At 40.8% G+C, this 19,274-nt stretch overlaps 1 protein-coding gene across 1 annotated transcript in view; it reads left to right on the forward strand.

Moving 5' to 3' along the window:
• The window catches only part of LOC109821852 (stress-response A/B barrel domain-containing protein HS1-like), a 19,848-nt gene extending 1,187 nt beyond the window's left edge, over nt 1–18,661 (forward strand). Inside the window, exon 2 of the mRNA XM_020388006.1 lies at nt 18,478–18,661. Within this exon, the coding sequence (XP_020243595.1) occupies nt 18,478–18,661 (184 nt within the window). The remainder of the gene's footprint in view (nt 1–18,477) is intronic.

Raw genomic sequence — 19,274 nt, forward strand, 5'->3', positions numbered from 1 at the left:
CATTCTTTTTCTAAACAGTTAGAGAGAATAAAATCAAACGCAATTCTTTCCTTATATTCTTTTTATTACGAAATTTCCCACAAACAATGTGTTATTTGGAGAATCAAAGATTCACTCTATTTTGAGGTTGTATCGAATTAATATGATGGTGTATTGCATGGATGTGTCATGTATATTCTGGCTGTATGTTGCTCGAATTTTTTTTTTTTTGGGGTGTGAACTGTGCTAAATGAAAATATTCCAAGTGTAACTGAATGTGATTAGTGATAAGAATGAGGCTTTTAAAGATTTTGAGATACAAATGCATTCAACTTGCATAAAGTTTTGGATAGAAGTAATGAGTAATAATGTTAACTTGCTCTCAAAACATTAAGAATGCATGTGATTTCAGTAAAGGGAATTATGTGTTGTAGTTTATAAATAATCAACAAATATATATACAGGTTGGATTAGTTTAATTCTCAACGAAATGTCTATATAATTTGTATGATAATGTTTAAAATATGAACTTATCCTTTTATCTTTTCTTTTAAGTACTCTACAGTCTGATTACCAATAGTTTAAAGCAAAATCAAACATAATCATGTTCATAAATCCTCTTCCAATTTTCTCGCTTTTCTCAAAAAATAAACAAAGGTGTTTTCGTAGAAGGTGTTTTCACAGGGGAGAACCAGAGGAAAATAAACTTTTCATTCCATTCTAATTTTCTCGCTTTTCTCAAAAAAATAAACACGCTTTTCTCAAAAAATAAACAAAGGTGTTTTCATAGGGGAGAACTAGAGAAAAATAAACTTTTCATTCCATTCTCCTGTTAACCAAACGAAAATTTTGAAAGGTTACGGGCTGTGTACAGTAGAGAAAAAGTGGTGTGATCCCTCCAGAATGAGAAATTCTTTGTTGCTCAACGAGCACCATGTGACTGTTTTCGTCAAAAGTTAGTTTTGCTGTAGAATTCATTATATCTTCGGTCGATTATAATAAATTCAAAAAAAATAGTCTTTTTATAAGACCTCTTTTACACAACAAAAGGAAAATTATAACTTTTTAGAAACAAACGCAGGATCGTTGTTTGGATCGCTGCTTGCGTGGGATCTTTGCCTGTGCCGGGGGTGCGTTTGCCCATGGACCACTGATTCACAGATTCTGATTGAATCGTGAAGGTTTTGAGAATTCTTCCTTCGTTTATCGAAGTAAGAATTTAAAGCGAATATCTTATCGATGTAAGATGTTCACTCTTCTAAAGATCAAGTCAAAGCTTAGATCTCTAGGAATCACCAAAAGCTTCTTGAGGATGTTTGTGAAGAAGGAAGACTCTCTCTCTCTCTCTTGCTCCAATTCACCAAAAGCTCCAGGCTCTATACTCCAATCTGCTCTGGATTGCTCCATCAAATGCTCGATCGGATGCTCTCTAATCAGCCCCCTTGGATGCTCTCTAATCAGCCCCCCTTTTGTAACCATCGTCCCACTACCTAAATACCATCCTTTTATGATGTTAGTGGGTCTCCTTTCAGTTTGTAACCATCTTCCCACGTTTATGGTTGATCTCAAGTAGTTATGAAGCCAAAAAACCGTCAAAAAACGTGTTGTAACCAACTCTATGACCGAGACAGTGAAGTCTGTCGCGCACCTCCGAGACTGTTCGCGCTATCTCGGGTATTTTGGCTCTAACTTCCTCGTCCAATAATGGAATGAGATAATCCAAGATGCGTTGGAAAGATGACGAAGATATATACAACTTTTGTCTTTTGAGTTTCTTCATATTTGGATCATATCATGACTTAAATGTGCAATACATTTCCACGGCAGTCTCTACTGACGCGCACCTCCGAGACAGTTCGCGCTGTCTCGGGTATTTTGGCTCTAACTTCCTCGTCCGATGTCGAAATGAGGTGATCCAAGATGTGTTGGAAATCTGACGAAAAAAACTACAACTTTTGTCTTTTAAGATTCTTCAGATTTGGATCATATCATAGCTTAAATATGCAATACATTTCCGCGGCAGTCGCTGCTACCGCGCACCTCCGAGACCGTTCGCGCTGTCTCGTGTATTTTGCCTCTAACTTCCTCGTCCGATGTTGGAATGAGGTGATCCAAGATGCGTTAAAAATCTATCGAAGAGATCTAAAACTTTCCATAGGCACATTACTCTGTTTGTGAGCACAATACCTTTCATTTCCGTGCCTATGCGCGTCAGTGTTCCCTATCGCGGGTGTTCATATTGTTCTTCTATGTTATTTCACATGTTCCTTTGCTTCTTTTGAGTTTGGATGATCTTCTTTGACTTAGATAGGTATATTCATACCTATAGGCATTTTTAGACGCCTACAGATACCCCCTCCAAAGTATCTCAGACTTATTCTTTTATAAATGAGTCTGGGACACTTTGGATAAGATGAGTCTTACTTGCAATCCCTTCAGTACTTAGTTGAGGAGATCGTGTAGAAGAACCTATGAACGGCTTCAACTCTTGACTTCTTCATCTTTTAGTCTACTCAGTGCTTTGTAGAATAGCTAAAACTCTTCCGGTGCTGCGTTTATCGCTTGACCATTGTCGAAATCTTGAACTGAAACTGATGTTTTGATTTGTGAATTAGCTCTTGTCGTTGAACTGATGTTGAACTGATTGTCTTCATTAGGAATTCATATCTGGATCGCAATTGAATCCCCTGAGATCATCCATTGGACTTTTTTTAGCCTTATTTTGGCAAAAATCATTGACGCGTTGACAGGCGTTAACACAGTTTATCATCGTGTGTTTACTGGAGTCTACACAGTTTAAGCTCTTAAGTTGTTGGAGCATAGCGGTCCTGAGTGTCGATGCTGCAGGACCAATTGTTCAGGTCGGTTCATCTGTAGGTATGAACTTTATCCTGAGTTTGTCGTATACTCAAGTCACGAGACCAACTAATAAAGCTGGTGCGTCAGTGATTATCGTATTTATAGGATTTTTGGCAAACCCTCAGCCATCAACGGGTTTGATGAGCCTTTACCGACTACCGTTTGAATCGGGCTAGCATGCAGATTGTTTAAGTTCGTTCTGTATGTAACGTTATGCTAAAAGAATAAACTCTCTTAGACTTGGTGCTATGATGTTGAATACATAGGTTTTGTCGTTAATACGGAAACGTACCATCCGGCGACGTGTGATAGACGTAAATTTATCTCTAATAAGGGATTGGGATAACGTCCCCCACGTATAAAATATGGATTTGAACATGTTGATGGGTTACGTCTTTTTGGTAAAAAGATGAACCCGATACTGGAGAGGAAGAATTTTATATTCTATCTCCTGGTCTCTTGTTTGTTGGTAGAGATAGACCCAAAATTAGAGAGAAAAATTTTTATATTCTATCTCCTGGTCTCTTGTTTGTTGGTAGAGATAAACCCAAAATCGGAGAGGAGAAATTTTATATTCTATCTCCTATTGCAAAAGAAACTCAAAGTGGGGTCTCCACTTGGAGAATCTGGACTGGTTTGAATAATCCTAACTGTCATAAGGTTTGATTATTCAATTCAAAAGCTGATCTTTCGTTCACAAAATGAATCGAAAGGAGATTTTGGTTGTGGTCCTAACTGTAGTAAGGTTTGACCAAGTGGGAGTTTTGAGACGATCCTAACTGTAGGAAGGTTTGATCGCTCGATTTGTGGACTTCTCGTTCCTTGGAGGAATCGAGAGAGAATTTTGGTTTTGGTCTTAATTATAGGAAAGTTTGACCAAGTGAGAGTTTTGAGACGATCCTAACTGTAGGAAGGTTTGACCGCTCGATTTGTGGACTTCTCGTTCCTTGGAAGAATCGAGAGAGAATTTTAACTTTGGTCCTAACTGTTTAAAGGTTTGATCAAATGGGGACTCGAGACGATCCTAACTGTTTAAATATTTGATCGTTCAATTTATGGACCTCTCGTTCATGAAAGGAATCGAGAGGGGATTTTGGCTTTGGTCCTAACTATTTAAAGGTTTGACCAAATGAGAACTTGAGACGATCCTAACTGTTTAAAGGTTTGATCGTTCAATTTATGGACATCTCGTTCATGAAAGGAATCGAGAGGGGATTTTGGCTTTGGTCCTAACTGTTTAAAGGTTTGAGAGGGGATTTTGGCTTTGGTCCTAACTGTTTAAAGGTTTGACCAAATAAGAATTTGAGACGATCCTAACTGTTTAAAGGTTTGATCGTTCAATTTGTGGACCTCTTGTTCATGAAAGGAATCGATAGGGGATTTTGGCTTTGGTCCTAACTGTTTAAAGGTTTGACCAAATAAGAACTTGAGATGATCCTAACTGTTTAAAGGTTTGATCGTTCAATTTGTGGACTTCTCGTTCATGAAAGGAATCGAGAGGGGATTTTGGCTTTGGTCCTAACTGTTTAAAGGTTTGACCAAATGAGAATTTGAGACGATCCTAACTGTTTAAAGGTTTGATCGTTCAATTTGTGGACCTCTCGTTCATGAAAGGAATCGAGAGGGGATTTTGGCTTTGGTCCTAACTGTTTAAAGGTTTGACCAAATGAGAATTTGAGACGATCCTAACCGTTCAAAGGTTTGATCGTTCAATTTGTGGACCTCTCGTTCATGAAAGGAATCGAGAGGGGATTTTGGCTTTGGTCCTAACTGTTTAAAGGTTTGACCAAGATGGGAATTTGAGACGATCCTAACTGTTTAAAGGTTTGATCGTTCAATTTGTGGACCTCTCGTTCATGGAACGAATCGAGAGGGGATTTTGGCTTTGGTCCTAACTGTTTAAAGGTTTGACCAAGATGGGAATTTGAGACGATCCTAACTGTTTAAAGGTTTGATCGTTCAATTTGTGGACCTCTCGTTCATGGAACGAATCGAGAGGGGATTTTGGCTTTGGTCCTAACTGTTTAAAGGTTTGACCAAATAGGGTTTTGAGACGATCCTAACTGTTTAAAGGTTTGATCGTCCAATTTGTGGACCTCTCGTTCATGAAAGAAATCGAGAGGGGATTTTGGCTTTGGTCCTAACTGGTTTAAAGGTTTGACCAAATAAGAACTTGAGACGATCCTAACTGTTTAAAGGTTTGATCGTTCAATTTGTGGACCTCTCGTTCATGAAAGGAATCGAGAGGGGATTTTAGCTTTGGTCCTAACTGTTTAAAGGTTTGACCAAATGAGAATTTGAGACGATCCTAACTGTTTAAAGGTTTGATCGTTCAATTTGTGGACCTCTCGTTCATGAAAGGAATCGAGAGGAGATTTTGGCTTTGGTCCTAACTGTTTAAAGGTTTGACCAAATGAGAACTTGAGATGATCCTAACTGTTTAAAGGTTTGATCGTTCAATTTGTGGACCTCTCGTTCATGAAAGGAATCGAGAGGGGATTTTGGCTTTGGTCCTAACTGTTTAAAGGTTTGACCAAATGAGAATTTGAGACGATCCTAACTGTTTAAAGGTTTGATCGTTTAATTTGTGGACCTCTAGTTCATGAAAGGAATCGAGAGGAGATTTTGTCTTTGGTCCTAACTATTTAAAGGTTTGACCAGATGGAAGTTTTGAGACGACCCTAACTGTAGGAAGGTTTGATCGTTCAATTTGTGGACCTCTCGTTCAGTGAAGGAATCGAGAGGGGATTTTGGTTTTGGTCCTAACTGTTTAAAGGTTTGACCAAATGGGGACTTGAGACGATCCTAACTGTTTAAATGTTTGATCGTTCAATTTGTGGACCTCTCGTTCATGGGATGAATCGAGAGGGATTTTGGCTTTGGTCCTAACTGTTTAAAGGTTTGACCAAATATGTGTTTTGTGAGGGAAGATTGATCTAAAGAAGTGATCGAATCTCATCTCAGCAAAATAGTATTTGGAAATCACCATGAGGATATAGTGTTTATCACTTTGTTTGTAATGATCGGGTTATCCCTAAGAAAATTACATATATCATTCTTCCGAGAACTTTCCGTTACATGAACCATCCACCCCCAGCTTCTTTCGCGAAACTGGGTCTAACATCATACTGAGTTACATGACCGGGTTATCCTTAAGAATATTATATGTAAAAATTCTCCAGGAACTTCCCGTCAAGAGTGGGAAACAGTTTAGACTCATATACCTATTGGAGTATCGAGGAGCAGTTTATACTCGTATACTCTTTGGAGTGTTGAGAAGCAGTTTATACTCGTATACTCTTCGGAGTGAGGGGAAACAGTTTATACTCGTGCACCCAGTGGAGTTAGAGTCGTCTTTACTTGGCTTGTTTCGCCGTTATGACGCCGGAGTCAATTAAGGCTTGGATTTTGTTTTTGAGTCCGAAACAAATCTTGGTGGGATGAAGAACCCTTATGTGGTACGCACAGTAGTTTGGATCCGTAATTCTCTTAGCTAGTTAGCTCCCACCTGATCTTTAATAGGTGGTAGCTCGATTTTATCATTGGCGAGGAGGTATTTCAATATGGCTGGAGCTTCATCATTTTCGAAAGAATACTTCTTTTACAACTTCGGATCGAGAGTTGCGTTCCCAACGATTGCAAATGTCATCGGTCGGCTTCTCTCAGCTTTCTTTCTTTTAAGAAAGTGTTCAGCTTGTTCACCGCGCATTTTTAAATCTTTCTAAGTTTTGGATGGTACGACCCCCAGGGCTTCCAGTACATCGATGGAGAGATTATTATGGCATGTTTGCAGGATGAACTCCTCTGTAACAGGATCTCTGCAATTCATTGCCTTGTTACGGAAGCGCTTGACAAAATTGTCGACTGACTCTCCGTCTTTTTGCTTCTCATCCAAAAAGGTTCCGATTGACACTTCAGTGTCATCATCGAAGAAATTGCTGAGGAATAAACTTTCTATGTCATTCCAGCAATTGATGCTCCCTGGCTTAAGACGTCGGTACCAACCGAAGGCGGGCCCACGAAGGCTGCCAACGAATGACCGGACCATTAAAGCCTCATTTCCAGAGATCATGCCCAAATAAGACTTAAAATAAATCAAGTGCTGAGTAGGCGAGCTCTTTCCATCAAATGGTGTGAAGTTAATCAGATTGAACTTTGCCGGGTACGGTATTGAATCCTATTTTCTTGGATAGGGACACGGAATACCCGTCTTCTTTACTTTCTGAGCGGACATCAAAGCATTGACTTTGTTTTTAAGGTCTTGCATTTTCTTGTCCTCATCTCTCTCTGAGTGATGTTGAGCAGAAATAATTAGGCCACCCCCAGTGTTATTAAGCGGTGCAATTCTCTCTCTGAGTGATGTTGAGCAGAAATAATTAGGCCACCCCCAGTGTTATTAAGCGGTGCAATTGAACTACCTCCAATATTGTTATTGGGAGGATTTATTGAACCACCCCCAGTGTTATTGTCATTGGGAGGTATGTCAGCCATAATGACTTCATCCACTTCTGGATCACTGTCATCTACAACATTCTGAGTGTGGCGGCTGGATTCAGCACGCTGACTGGACTCAGGAGGTTGAGGTCGTTGAGTTAGCAACTCTCTCATTTGTTGGATAGCTAACTCCATCTCTGTCTTCATCTCAGCTCTAATTTCTTCATGTTGTTTCGCTAGAGCTTCTTGAAGCTTTTGAGCAACTGACCAGAAGTGATTGTGAACACTTCTTTGGTTTGTCCCGTGCTAGACATTGTATCATCAGAAGCGATCGCAGAACAAGTGTCCGATAGTTCGTCCTCTGAAGACATTCCTTCATGCATTCTCTTGTAATCTCTACGTCTGATAGCTCCTGACTGGAGTCGAGACATCCGTTGGGCAATTCTTGAATTGACTTTTCCTCCCGGGGAAAAGTCGGGGTTTGATTCATTTGAATGCCGCTTAGATTTTCCTTTATCAGCCACATTGATGGTGACTTCAGGGAATTCATCCTCTTGAATAGCAAATTTCTTGTTGAAACGTCTCGGCCTGGGCTTTGACATTTCGGTGAAAAGCCTCTGGAACACTGAGACTCTTTGCGGGATGACTTCTCGTTTGGCGTAGTTATATTCTAACAATGCTGCTTTAATGAGTCGCGCACAGGAACAATGAGAGTTTATTTCTCGAATAGTTCTCTTTCGAAATTTATTCAAACCCACAACTTGATAGTACGATTCATCGGTATGATTGCCGAAAAATCCTATCGTTTGTTGGTATGACCTCCCAGGCATAACGATGTCTTTTGACGAACACATCTTCTTATGAGGGTGTAAAACCTTGTTGGCATTCTCAGGACAAATTATTGTTGCCTTTGAGTGATCCAAGGTTATGTCAGGAGTCACACGTTTAGAACCACTCACTTGCGGATGCGGAGTCTTAACGGGCTCCAAATGCTGATTTTGCACAACTCCAGACTTCGGAATCCAAACTTTGTAGAATTTTGGTGGTTCTTTGGCCACCGTTTTCTTCTTTCCTTCTCGTCTTTGTTGTAAAAGAGCACGGGCACGAGCGGTGTTTGCCATACGCTTTTGTATGCGTTCTTTGAGGGTCGAACGGGCTCTTTTGACAAGAGTCCATTCCTCCGACGTAAGTTTTACTGAGATGTGAGTGATTTGACGTTGAGGCGACTGAACCACTTGATGTTTCCTTGATTCTAAGTCTGCATAGTAATGAACTCCATCGGTTTGTTCCAAGGCCTTAGCCAATTGACGAGCGCGGCGTTGGCATCGCCTCTGACGAGCCCTCTTCGTCAGAGTTGGCGAACTTCGATCGAACGACTCCTTAATTAGGGTGGAATCATTATGGGCAGAGCTTCCGGCTTTGGGGGTCGCCGGGATAATGTTGCGAGGCAAGGCCTCAACAACGATTGGGCGAGAGTCTTCACTTTTAGCCTTCTTTGGCGTATAAGCCTTCTTCAATGATGAGATCCTCTTGTACTTACGAGATAATGAAGATCTTGAAGAGGATGATGAGAGATATTCCTCAAACTTGGTTTGGTCAAACTCGTATTCGACCATGGATTCAACTGGAATTTTGATCGGCTGCGACACGACGATCTCGGCAGCGAGATCGTTGGCTCCCACTGTGATCACCAGTTTGTTTTCGTCAAAAGTTAGTTTTACTGTAGAATTCATTATATCTTCGGTCGATTACCATAAATTCAAAAAAAAATAGTCTTTTTATAAGACCTCTTTTACACAACAAAAGGAAAATTATAACTTTTTAGAAACCAACGCAGGATCGTTGTTTGGATCGCTGCTTGCGTGGGATCTTTGCTTGTGCCGGGGGTGCGTTAGCCCATGGACCACCGATTCACAGATTCTGATTGAATCGTGAAGGTTTTGAGAATTCTTCCTTCGTTTATCGAAGTAAGAATTTAAAGCGAATATCTTATCGATGTAAGATGTTCACTCTTCTAAAGATCAAGTCAGAGCTTAGATCTCTAGGAATCACCAAAAGCTTCTTGAGGATGTTTGTGAAGAAGGAAGACTCTCTCTCTCTTGCTCCAATTCACCAAAAGCTCCAGGCTCTATACTCCAATCTGCTCTGGATTGCTCCATCAAATGCTCGATCGGATGCTCTCTAATCAGCCCCCTTTTGTAACCATCGTCTCACTACCTAAATACCATCCTTTTATGATGTTAGCGGGTCTCCTTTCAGTTTGTAACCATCTCCCCACGTTTATGGTTGATCTCAAGTAGTTATGAAGCCAAAAAACCGTCAAAAAACGTGTTGTAACCAACTCTATGGCCGAGACAGTAAAGTCTGTCGCGCACCTCCGAGACTGTTCGCGCTGTCTCGGGTATTTTGGCTCTAAATTCCTCGTTCGATATTGGAATGAGATGATCCAAGATGCGTTGGAAAGCTGACGAAGAGATCTATAACTTTTTCTTTTAAGTTTCTTTATATTTGGATCATATCATAGCTTAAATGTACAATACATTTTCGTGGCAGTCTCTACTGACGCGCACCTCCGAGACCGTTCGCGCTGTCTCGGGTATTTTGGCTCTAACTTTCTCGTCCGATGTCGGAATGAGGTGATCTAAGATGAGTTGGAAATCTGACAAAGAGACCTACAACTTTTGTCTTTTGAGATTCTTCAGATTTGGATCATATCATGGCTTAAATATGCAATACATTTCTGCGGCAGTCGCTGCTGCCGCGCACCTCCGAGACCGTTCGCGCTGTCTCGGGTATTTTGCCTCTAACTTCCTCGTCCGATGTCGGAATGAGGTGATCCAAGATGCGTTGGAAAGATATCGAAGAGATCTAAAACTTTCCATAGGCACATTACTCTGTTTGTGAGCACAACACCTTCCATTGCCACGCCTATGCGCGTCAGTGTTCCCTATCGCGGGTGTTCATATTGTTCTTCTATGTTATTTCACATGTTCCTTTGCTTCTTTTGATTTTGGATGATCTTCTTTGACTTAGATAGGTATATTCATACCTATAGGTATTTTTAGACGCCTACAGTGACATATATTAGACCAACAGGAGTAGGTCTCATATTACAAAATAATTTATTTAATTTCATCACCTTCACATTTGCGTGTCATTTGTGCAGCATGACCTACTTGCATTGTTGTGGTGTATGCCATCTTGATACTCAATGAGCACCTAATAAATTTTCAAAACGGAACATCATACACGGCGGGAGCTTCGTGCACCAGGCTGGCCATTTTGGATTTCTTGGATTTAAGAGGAGATAAGAACCGCAAAATAGGAGACTTCAAAATAACTACAACGGTACCGATATCCAAAACCTCAATAATCATTCCAAGTTCTTGACAGGAATAGGTGTTGTGCTGACGGCGGCGCCGAGGAACCAAAACAAACGCTGATCCAAGAAGGCCAAAAACAACTAAATATCAATGCACAAACCAAATACCAATTTTAACGTGGTTCAGTAATTGCCTACGTCCACGGGGCAAGAAGGGGGAGGGTTTCCACTAATAGAGAAGGAGAGTACAAATTGAGATTACAAATCGCTCAAACGAACCAACTAATCTCACCAACAAATCTCTCAACCTCTCAACCAATAACCCTAACAAATAGCTCAGAAAGATCTCTCTTTTTGTGCTCAAAATCCCCCCCCAAAACGCTCCTACAAAACCCTCAAATCGTATTGGTATTTATACCAAAACAGAAACCCAAACAGACTGCAAATAGGAACCTGAACTTTCCAAAAAACTCGTCGTAAGTCGACTTATCAGTCTGCATAAGTCGACTTGGCAGATGGATCAGCGTAGGCACTCTCACTTTGAGAGAGTTTTTGTGATGAGGATGAAGGCCAAACTTCCTTTTCCTTTATGGTTGGGAAGGGGTCTTTCCTTGAACCCTTACCTCAGCGAAAAACGATAACTGGAGAAGAGATCATAAGTCGACTTATCAGACCTGATAAGTCGACTTGCCAGAGCCCAAAATCAACAATCCAGAGCAGATCGTAAGTCGACTTACGACACGAACATAAGTCGACTTACCATAAGTCGACTTATGCCTGTGCATGAGTCGACTTATGCCTGTGCATGAGTCGACTTATGACCAAAAAACTGCTTTTTCCATGTTCTCCTCCACAATTCTCCACATCGGCGAAGTTTTCCCAAAACTGAGCCGACACCAACCAAACAAATACCTCACGTGTTGAGACCCAAATGGGAGTGCGAACACTCATCCCAAATGTCGATGTCGCTCACCAAATCGGCTGCATCATAAAGACTGCCTATGTATCCTCTTGCCCAAGGAATCAAGCCTTCACGTAGTTCACCCAAACGGCCTCCAAAGGCCCTTAAACAAATAGAAAATTATGCAACTCTTCCCTAATATCGCCGACGGATCTGCAACTGATAGCGGTCCCAAACTGATACAATTCAAACACCTCCATATGAGGTGAACCAATGGCCGTATCCAAATCATGTCCACCAGCTGCAACCGAATCCAAAACCAATCCATCATCTGCATCCGAAATTAAATGATTCCCAACCTGTGTCACCTCAGCTGGAATCCCAAATGACGCAATATGATCTGGAGTACGTGGAGTAATCTCCACCCAACGTGGAGTAGCATCACTCTTCATCTGCTGCGATATCCAAATGACCTGATCAACACTCTCCACCTGCCGAGAGTCAAAAGTGACATACCTGCTCAGAACAAAATCAGAAGCTCCCAAACGATAATCAACTGAGCCTCCGAACCCCAAACGTGCAATCGGATCAAATCTCACATCCTTAATGTGACCAAATGCTGGGTATCCAAATATCCGATGCAACCCAAAATCTGAATCAGCTCCACCAGATCCAATAACTCCTAATGCAGCAGTCGGCGACCTGTGACTAAGATGATCCAAATATGTTGAAGCTCCAGAACCAATGCTCTACAACCAACGCCGATTCTCCTCCAGAAAGGAACGACCCATCAAAACTGTCATCTCATCTCGTCGCCCCAAAGTCTCCACACCAATGAAGTGTCTCCTACTGCCGTGAGCTCGGTACAAACGCAAGAAAAGACCCCTACCAAAGCTGAAACAACGAGTTACCTTTCTGCCAATACACTTCTTCCAACTGTTGTTGACTTCTAGGCAATAATGCCTAGAACAATCATCAACTACGGAAACCAAGATACGATTATCTCCCAATGATGCCTCCTTGGAAGGCCCCCAAATGCCTGACTGAACACCTCCTAAAAGACCCCTCGCTCGATGGATAGGAGTGCCAAACTCCACCACGGTCTTGCTCATCTCAATGTGCTCACAGGACTTCAATCTGCAGGTTATAGCACTCCTCAACAACCAATACACGACATTACCAATCATATACCCCAGCACCAAACAATGCCACAGTCTAGCCGAATCTGATGAAGTCGTCATCTCCTTATCAATCACCATGCTTCCGTGCAAATAATATAAATTTCTCCTTCTGACGCCCTTCATCACAATCGTGGACCCAAATGTAACTATAGCCAGCTGCCTCCAAAGCTCCAAGTGAAATGATGTTCTTCTTCAACTGAGGAACGAACCTCACTCCAACCAACTCCCGAATCACCCCGTCACTCATCCTGATCCGAACAGTACCAATACCACCAATAGAGCATTTGTGATCATTCCCCATGAGCACGAAATCCCCTCTTTCCAACTCCTGAAAGCTGGAGAACCAATCCCTCCTAGGGAAAATATTGTATGTAGCCCCCGAATCCAACATCCACTCTGTAGAGTAGGCAACACAAACTGACGGTAGTGCAGATAGCGAGTAGCCCGAAGAATCCGAATCTGAATCGTTGCCATTTGCCTTGACAACATTCGCCTCTGAAGCTTGAATAGCTTTTCCCTTATTCTTCCAGGCTCGATCAACTAACTTTGGGCATTCGGCTTTCCAATGTCCATCCTCTTTGCAAAAGGCACACTGATTCTTATGAACTCCAAGATGTACCCCTCTAGACTGCGACCTCCCACTACGGTTTGGACCCTTTGCTCTTGCGACCAACGCCCTCGCTACCGGCTCAATCGAAGTCTCCTTATCCTTCTTTCGAAGTTGATAATTCACAAGTGCAGCGGTGACCTCACTGTACGAAAGAGATGCCTTCCCATTAATAAGAGTAAGAACGAATATCTTATATTCCTCGTCGGGCAAGGAACTCAACAACAACAACGCCTTGCCCTCATCTTCAATCACCACATCTGCATTCGCCAAATCCGCAAAAAGCTTCGTGTAGTGGTTCATGTGATCATCAATGGGGGTTCCTTTCTTCAACTGGAAGCGGTAAAGCCTCCTCTTCAAATGCAAGCGATTCTCCACACTCTTGGTTAAATACTTGCTCTCAAGGATCTCCCAAATCTTCTTTGCAGAAGTCTCATTGATCACATCATACTTTAGATCTTGAGTGAGACAAGACCTACTCACACCACACGCCGTTCGATTCATATTTTTCCAAACCTTCTCATCAATATTGTCCGGTTTCCCAACCAACTCCAACGTATCTTCCAAATTTTGCGCGTTGAGCGCATCCATGACTTCGCATCGCCAAAGTCCAAAATTGTTTGTGCCATTGAACTTTTCCACGTCAATCTTCATCGAGTGGATATTCAAGCTTTGGACGGTCTTCACGCCGGAAGTACTGCCCACAACTCCTTCTTTCTCGGCCATAATCCTCAAAGCACCACCAAACCAATGCGGAAACAAACGAGAAATAGATCCAAACTGAAAAAGACGAGATTTTTACCAAAAAGATCCCACCTTTATCACCAAACGAAGCTCTAGATGAACTTTCAAAGCGATCTACTCCTCCAAATAGCCCTAGCGTAGCCCGAGCTCTGATACCACTTGTTGTGCTGACGGCGGCGCCGAGGAACCAAAACAAACGCCGATCCAAGAAGGCCAAAAACAACCAAATATCAATGCACAAACCAAACACTAATTTTAACGTGGTTCGGCAACACGGGGCAAGAAGGGGGTGGGTTTCTACTAATAGAGAAGGAGAGTACAAATTGAGATTACAAATCGCTCAAACGAACTAACTAATCTCACCAACAAATCTCTCAACCTCTCAACCAATAACCCTAACAAATAGCTCAGAAAGATCTCTCTTTTTTTGCTCAAAATCCCCCCAAAATGCTCCTACAAAACCCTCAAATCGTATTGGTATTTATACCAAAACAGAAACCCAAACAGACTGCAAATAGGAACCTAAACTTTCCAAAAAACCCGTCGTAAGTCGACTTATCAGTCTGCATAAGTCGACTTGGCAGAGCGAAAAACGATAACTGGAGAAGAGATCATAAGTCGACTTATCAGACCTGATAAGTCGACTTGCCAGAGCCCAAAATCAACAATCCAGAGCAGATCGTAAGTCGACTTACGACACGAACATAAGTCGACTTACCATAAGTCGACTTATGCCTGTGAATGAGTCGACTTATGACCAAAAAACTGCTTTTTCCAAGTTCTCCTCCACAATAGGATCATGGACTTGATCTTCAATATCCAGGATGAACACAACAAGGTACAGATCCGTCTCATCCAAAAGATTTATGTGGCTTTGTGATAATTTGCCATGGTTCTACAAATGCATTCACTGTGATAGCGAGAGCTACAAATTTCGCATTTATAGCAATCTCTGCTCTCTTTCCGTCTCACTATCTCTATCCTCCTCAATCTCTACTGAATTCCCAAATTCTGCCATTTTTGCTGATAAATTCTTGTGCGTGCGTTTGAGGAGCATTTTTGTGCGTGCGCGTGTGGGGATTGGTTTGAGAGGGAGGAGGGTGGCTTTTGAATTTGGGGGCAGCCTCTGTGTATGGGCCTTGTGCAGTTGTGCGTCTTGGCGAGAGAGAATTTCTTTTTTTTTGTGGTGGGGGGGGGGTTTAAAGGAGTACATTGATGGTGTATTTTGACCGTATTAACACTATGTTTCGGTTGTGCTGGTATGTTATTGACGGTTGTATTATTACAATATCCTGATTGCATTGATATTGATTGCACTGAAATTGTATGTTGATTGCACTGATTTAGAATTGGTAATGGTACATGCATCATATTCTCATTTCTCCTTATATGATTTTCTGCTCGGATCAAATAATTAGTGAATCGGAAACAATTGCAAGATGAGGGAAACCGAAAATTCAATTTTTTTTTCTTAGAACATACGTATGCATATGCATGAATAATAATATAATATCAATCTCTTCACTATAGCATTTCTTCACCTCTTGTTAGTACGTGGGAGGGAGTAGAGGGCGGAGACGAGTTGGGGGTCGCCGGAGTTTGGGCCTTCGGGTGGTGACGGAGAGGAGGAGAGGCGGCGGCGGAGGAGGAGGAGGTTGTGCGTGCGTTTGAGGAGCATTTTTGTGCGTGCGCGTGTGGGGATTGGTTTGAGAGGGAGGAGGGTGGCTTTTGAATTTGGGGGGAGCCCCTCTGTATATGGGCCTTGTGCGTCTTGGCGAGAGAGTTTTTTTTTCCCTTTTTTTTTTGAGGGGGGAGGAGGGTGTGTGTGTTAAAGGAGTGCATTGATGGTGTATTTTGACCGTATTAACACTGTGTTTCGGTTGTGCTGGTATGTTATTGACGGTTACATTGTTACAATATCCTGATTGCATTGATATTGATTGCACTGATATTATATATTGATTGCACTGATTTAGAATTGTTAATGGTACATGCATCACATTCTCATTTCTCCTTATATGATTTTCAACTCGGATCAAATAATTAGTGAATTGGAAACAATTGCAAGATGAGGGAAACCGAAAATTCATTTTTTTTTTCTCTTGGAACATACGGTATGCATATGCATGAATAATAATATAATATCAATCTCTTCACTATAGCATTTCTTCACCTCTTGTTAGTACGTTAATAGGGCTTGGTGTGCTTATTCCACAACAACAAAAGATGTCCTTCGAAGAGTTTCATGTGGTGTATAGAACTGATATTTACTGATCACGTATGCTAACTACATTAATGTAAAATTAGGAATGGAAAACCGTCCGATCGTCGCGGCCGCGACGCAGTTGTATACAATTGGTGAGGGAAAGAAAATTTCGAGTTGAAAGATGGCGCCCCCACAATAGAAACGTTGTTGAAGACAACTGCTCTCATCAAGCATTATGAGCATTTTGAGCATTATGACGAATTCAAAAGAGATTAGGAGTGCATTATGAGCATTATGATGGGTTTAGAAGCTATCAGGAGCTGTGCAGATAGGAACCATCGATCGCTCACGAACACACCAACGAAATCATCAAATACGAACACAATCGATCGAGAAGACGAGCAGCCACGCACAGCTAATATATGAACGCTCAAAACACCCGCATAGCAGAAGACCGACTAAAGAAAAACATCAATTTTAGCAAAACATTGAAGAAGACATGAAGCAATCCGGCAACAAGAAACTCAACGAAAGCGCGCACAATTAAGACAGTGACAAAGAATCTAATAGAAACTGAGCCATCAAGTTCGGCTTTTAAATGCTGACGTCTGAATGCGAAATTCAGCCAGAACGTAAGTCACCAGAAACCGAGTTGACAAGAAAAAATAAAAATAATAATAATAAGGGAAAATCTTCTTTTAACCCAAAGTTTTACTCCAACTTATTTTTAAACCCACCTTCTTTCATTATGATCCATACACCCAAAATACAACACCCACTTATTTATAAACCCAAAGTATCACTTATTTATAAACCCAAAGTATCAAATAAACTATATTTCTGGTGCTCCTCCCACTCAAAAAAACCCTAAAACACTCAAAAACACTCGACTACTGACGCATCGTGTTTATTGGCCGATTATCCACCGCGTCGGGTCGTCCTCGTTGAATTTCGAAGCTTCAGGCAAAGTATAGCACTTTACGGGAAAGTATAGCACCTTATGGCCAAAGTATAGCACCTTATGATAAAGTATAACACCTTATGGGCAAAGTATAGCACCTTAAGGTCAAAGTATAGCACCTTATGCTCTCTAAAAATTCTGCACATCAAGTTGTCGAGAACCATTTTAGTTTTTTTCCCCGCAACGAAAACATTCGACGATCGACGCATCGTATTTATTGGCCAATCATCTACCGCGTCGGGCGGTCCTCGCTGAATTTCGAAGCTTCAGGCAAAGTATAGCACTTTATGGTGTATTTGGGTTTAAGAACGTTGTAGATCAAGTTTAACGGAGCAGATCGTAAAAAAAATTAGGAAATGATGTTATTTTAGGCCGCGTCCTTAGGTGGGAGCCTAGGGTGTCACCTTAGAATCCACCAAAGTTTTTATCTATTTATGATACATAGAGATCCGCGCATCATATGAAGAGACTTTTCATCAATGGATAGAAACTTTGATGGATGATCCACTTAAGTTGACATAAGTTTCTCTCTCTATATATATCTATATATATATATGAGATATATAATTTCAAGGAAAAAGATACGTTTGCAGTTATGACATCTCTTTGAGTTACAATGTAGCCTTCACACTTTTAATAGCAGAGCTGCACATCTTTTGATCATATCATTTAAGATCACATCTATTGTGGTGATCTGTGTTTCATTAGGTGACAAATGTTTATCATCACCGAGGCATTTTCTTCGTACAGTTCGAAAGAGAACACCGACTATTTTGGTTTGTGGAAACTCTTGACTTAGCCAAATTTAGAGGAATAGTCTTCTCCTGAGTTACTGAACTTGTTTTTGTAAAGTAACAAACTTTGGGAAAGGGGTACATATTATGTCTTACTGTTGATCATATCCTCACTTTTCATTATTTTGCCTTGTAATTAATCTTTAGACATGCAAATTTGCATTTTCCTCTGGTAATTATTGGGTCTCTTTGGAGTTAGATAGGGCTTAAGTAGTAGATATGGACCTCTGACAAATAAAATTAAATTATTAAGCATCGACCCCAAATTTCTATTTAAATTCATTATCGTTTCTAATCATTTTCAATATGGTAATATACTTGAGCTTAAACCCGGAAACTATTAACTATTCTCAGCTATGAATTGCTTAATTCTCTTTTGTTATTTGTGTTTGCGGACATTTAAATTCTAAACGCAACTGGCAGAATTTTACAGCAGAATTTGCCCTATTTAGTTTACATAGTAATCTTACCTTGTGTTTATGCACGCAGGGGAAAGGATGTGAGCATAGAGAACATGCATCAAGGTTTCACTCATGTCTTCGAATCAACCTTTGAAAGCATTGAAGGGATTGCAGAGTACGTTTCACATCCAGTGCACGTGGAATTTTCGAACAACTTCCTCCCTGCATTGGAGAAAGTCATCGTCATCGACTACAAACCTACACCTGCCTGATAAAAAGTAGAAGAGGAGCCATTTTCTTTGTTACCTTTGGCTTGTGTTGCTTTATGAGCATATTATAGGATGCATCAGTTATGGTGATTTGTATGGAAGCTTGAATGAAGTGTTTCTTGATGTGTTATTTGGAGACTCAGAGATTCACTCTATTTTGAGGTTGTATCGAATTAATATGATGGTGTATTGCATGGATGTGTCGTGTATGTTCTGGCTGTATGTTGCTCGGAGTTTTTTTTTTTTGGGGATGAACTGTGCTAAATGAAAATATTCCAAGTGTAACTGAATGTGATTAGTGATAAGAATGAGGCTTTTAAAGATTTTGAGATACAGCTGCATTCAACTTGCATAAAGTTTTGGATAGAAGTAATGAGTAATAATGTCAACTTGCTCTCAAAACATTAAGAATGCATGTGATTTCAGTAAAGGGAATTATGTGTTGTAGTTTATAAATAATCAACAAATATATATACAGGTTGGATTAGTTTATTTCTCAACGAAATGTCTATATAATTTGTATGATAATGTTTAAAATATAAACTTATCCTTTTATCTTTTCTTTTATGTACTCTACAGTCTGATTGCCAACAGTCTAAAGCAAAATCAAACATGA

Source organism: Asparagus officinalis, chromosome 8, assembly GCF_001876935.1.
Source record: "Asparagus officinalis chromosome 8, Aspof.V1, whole genome shotgun sequence".
In the NCBI taxonomy this organism is placed as follows: domain Eukaryota; kingdom Viridiplantae; phylum Streptophyta; class Magnoliopsida; order Asparagales; family Asparagaceae; genus Asparagus; species Asparagus officinalis.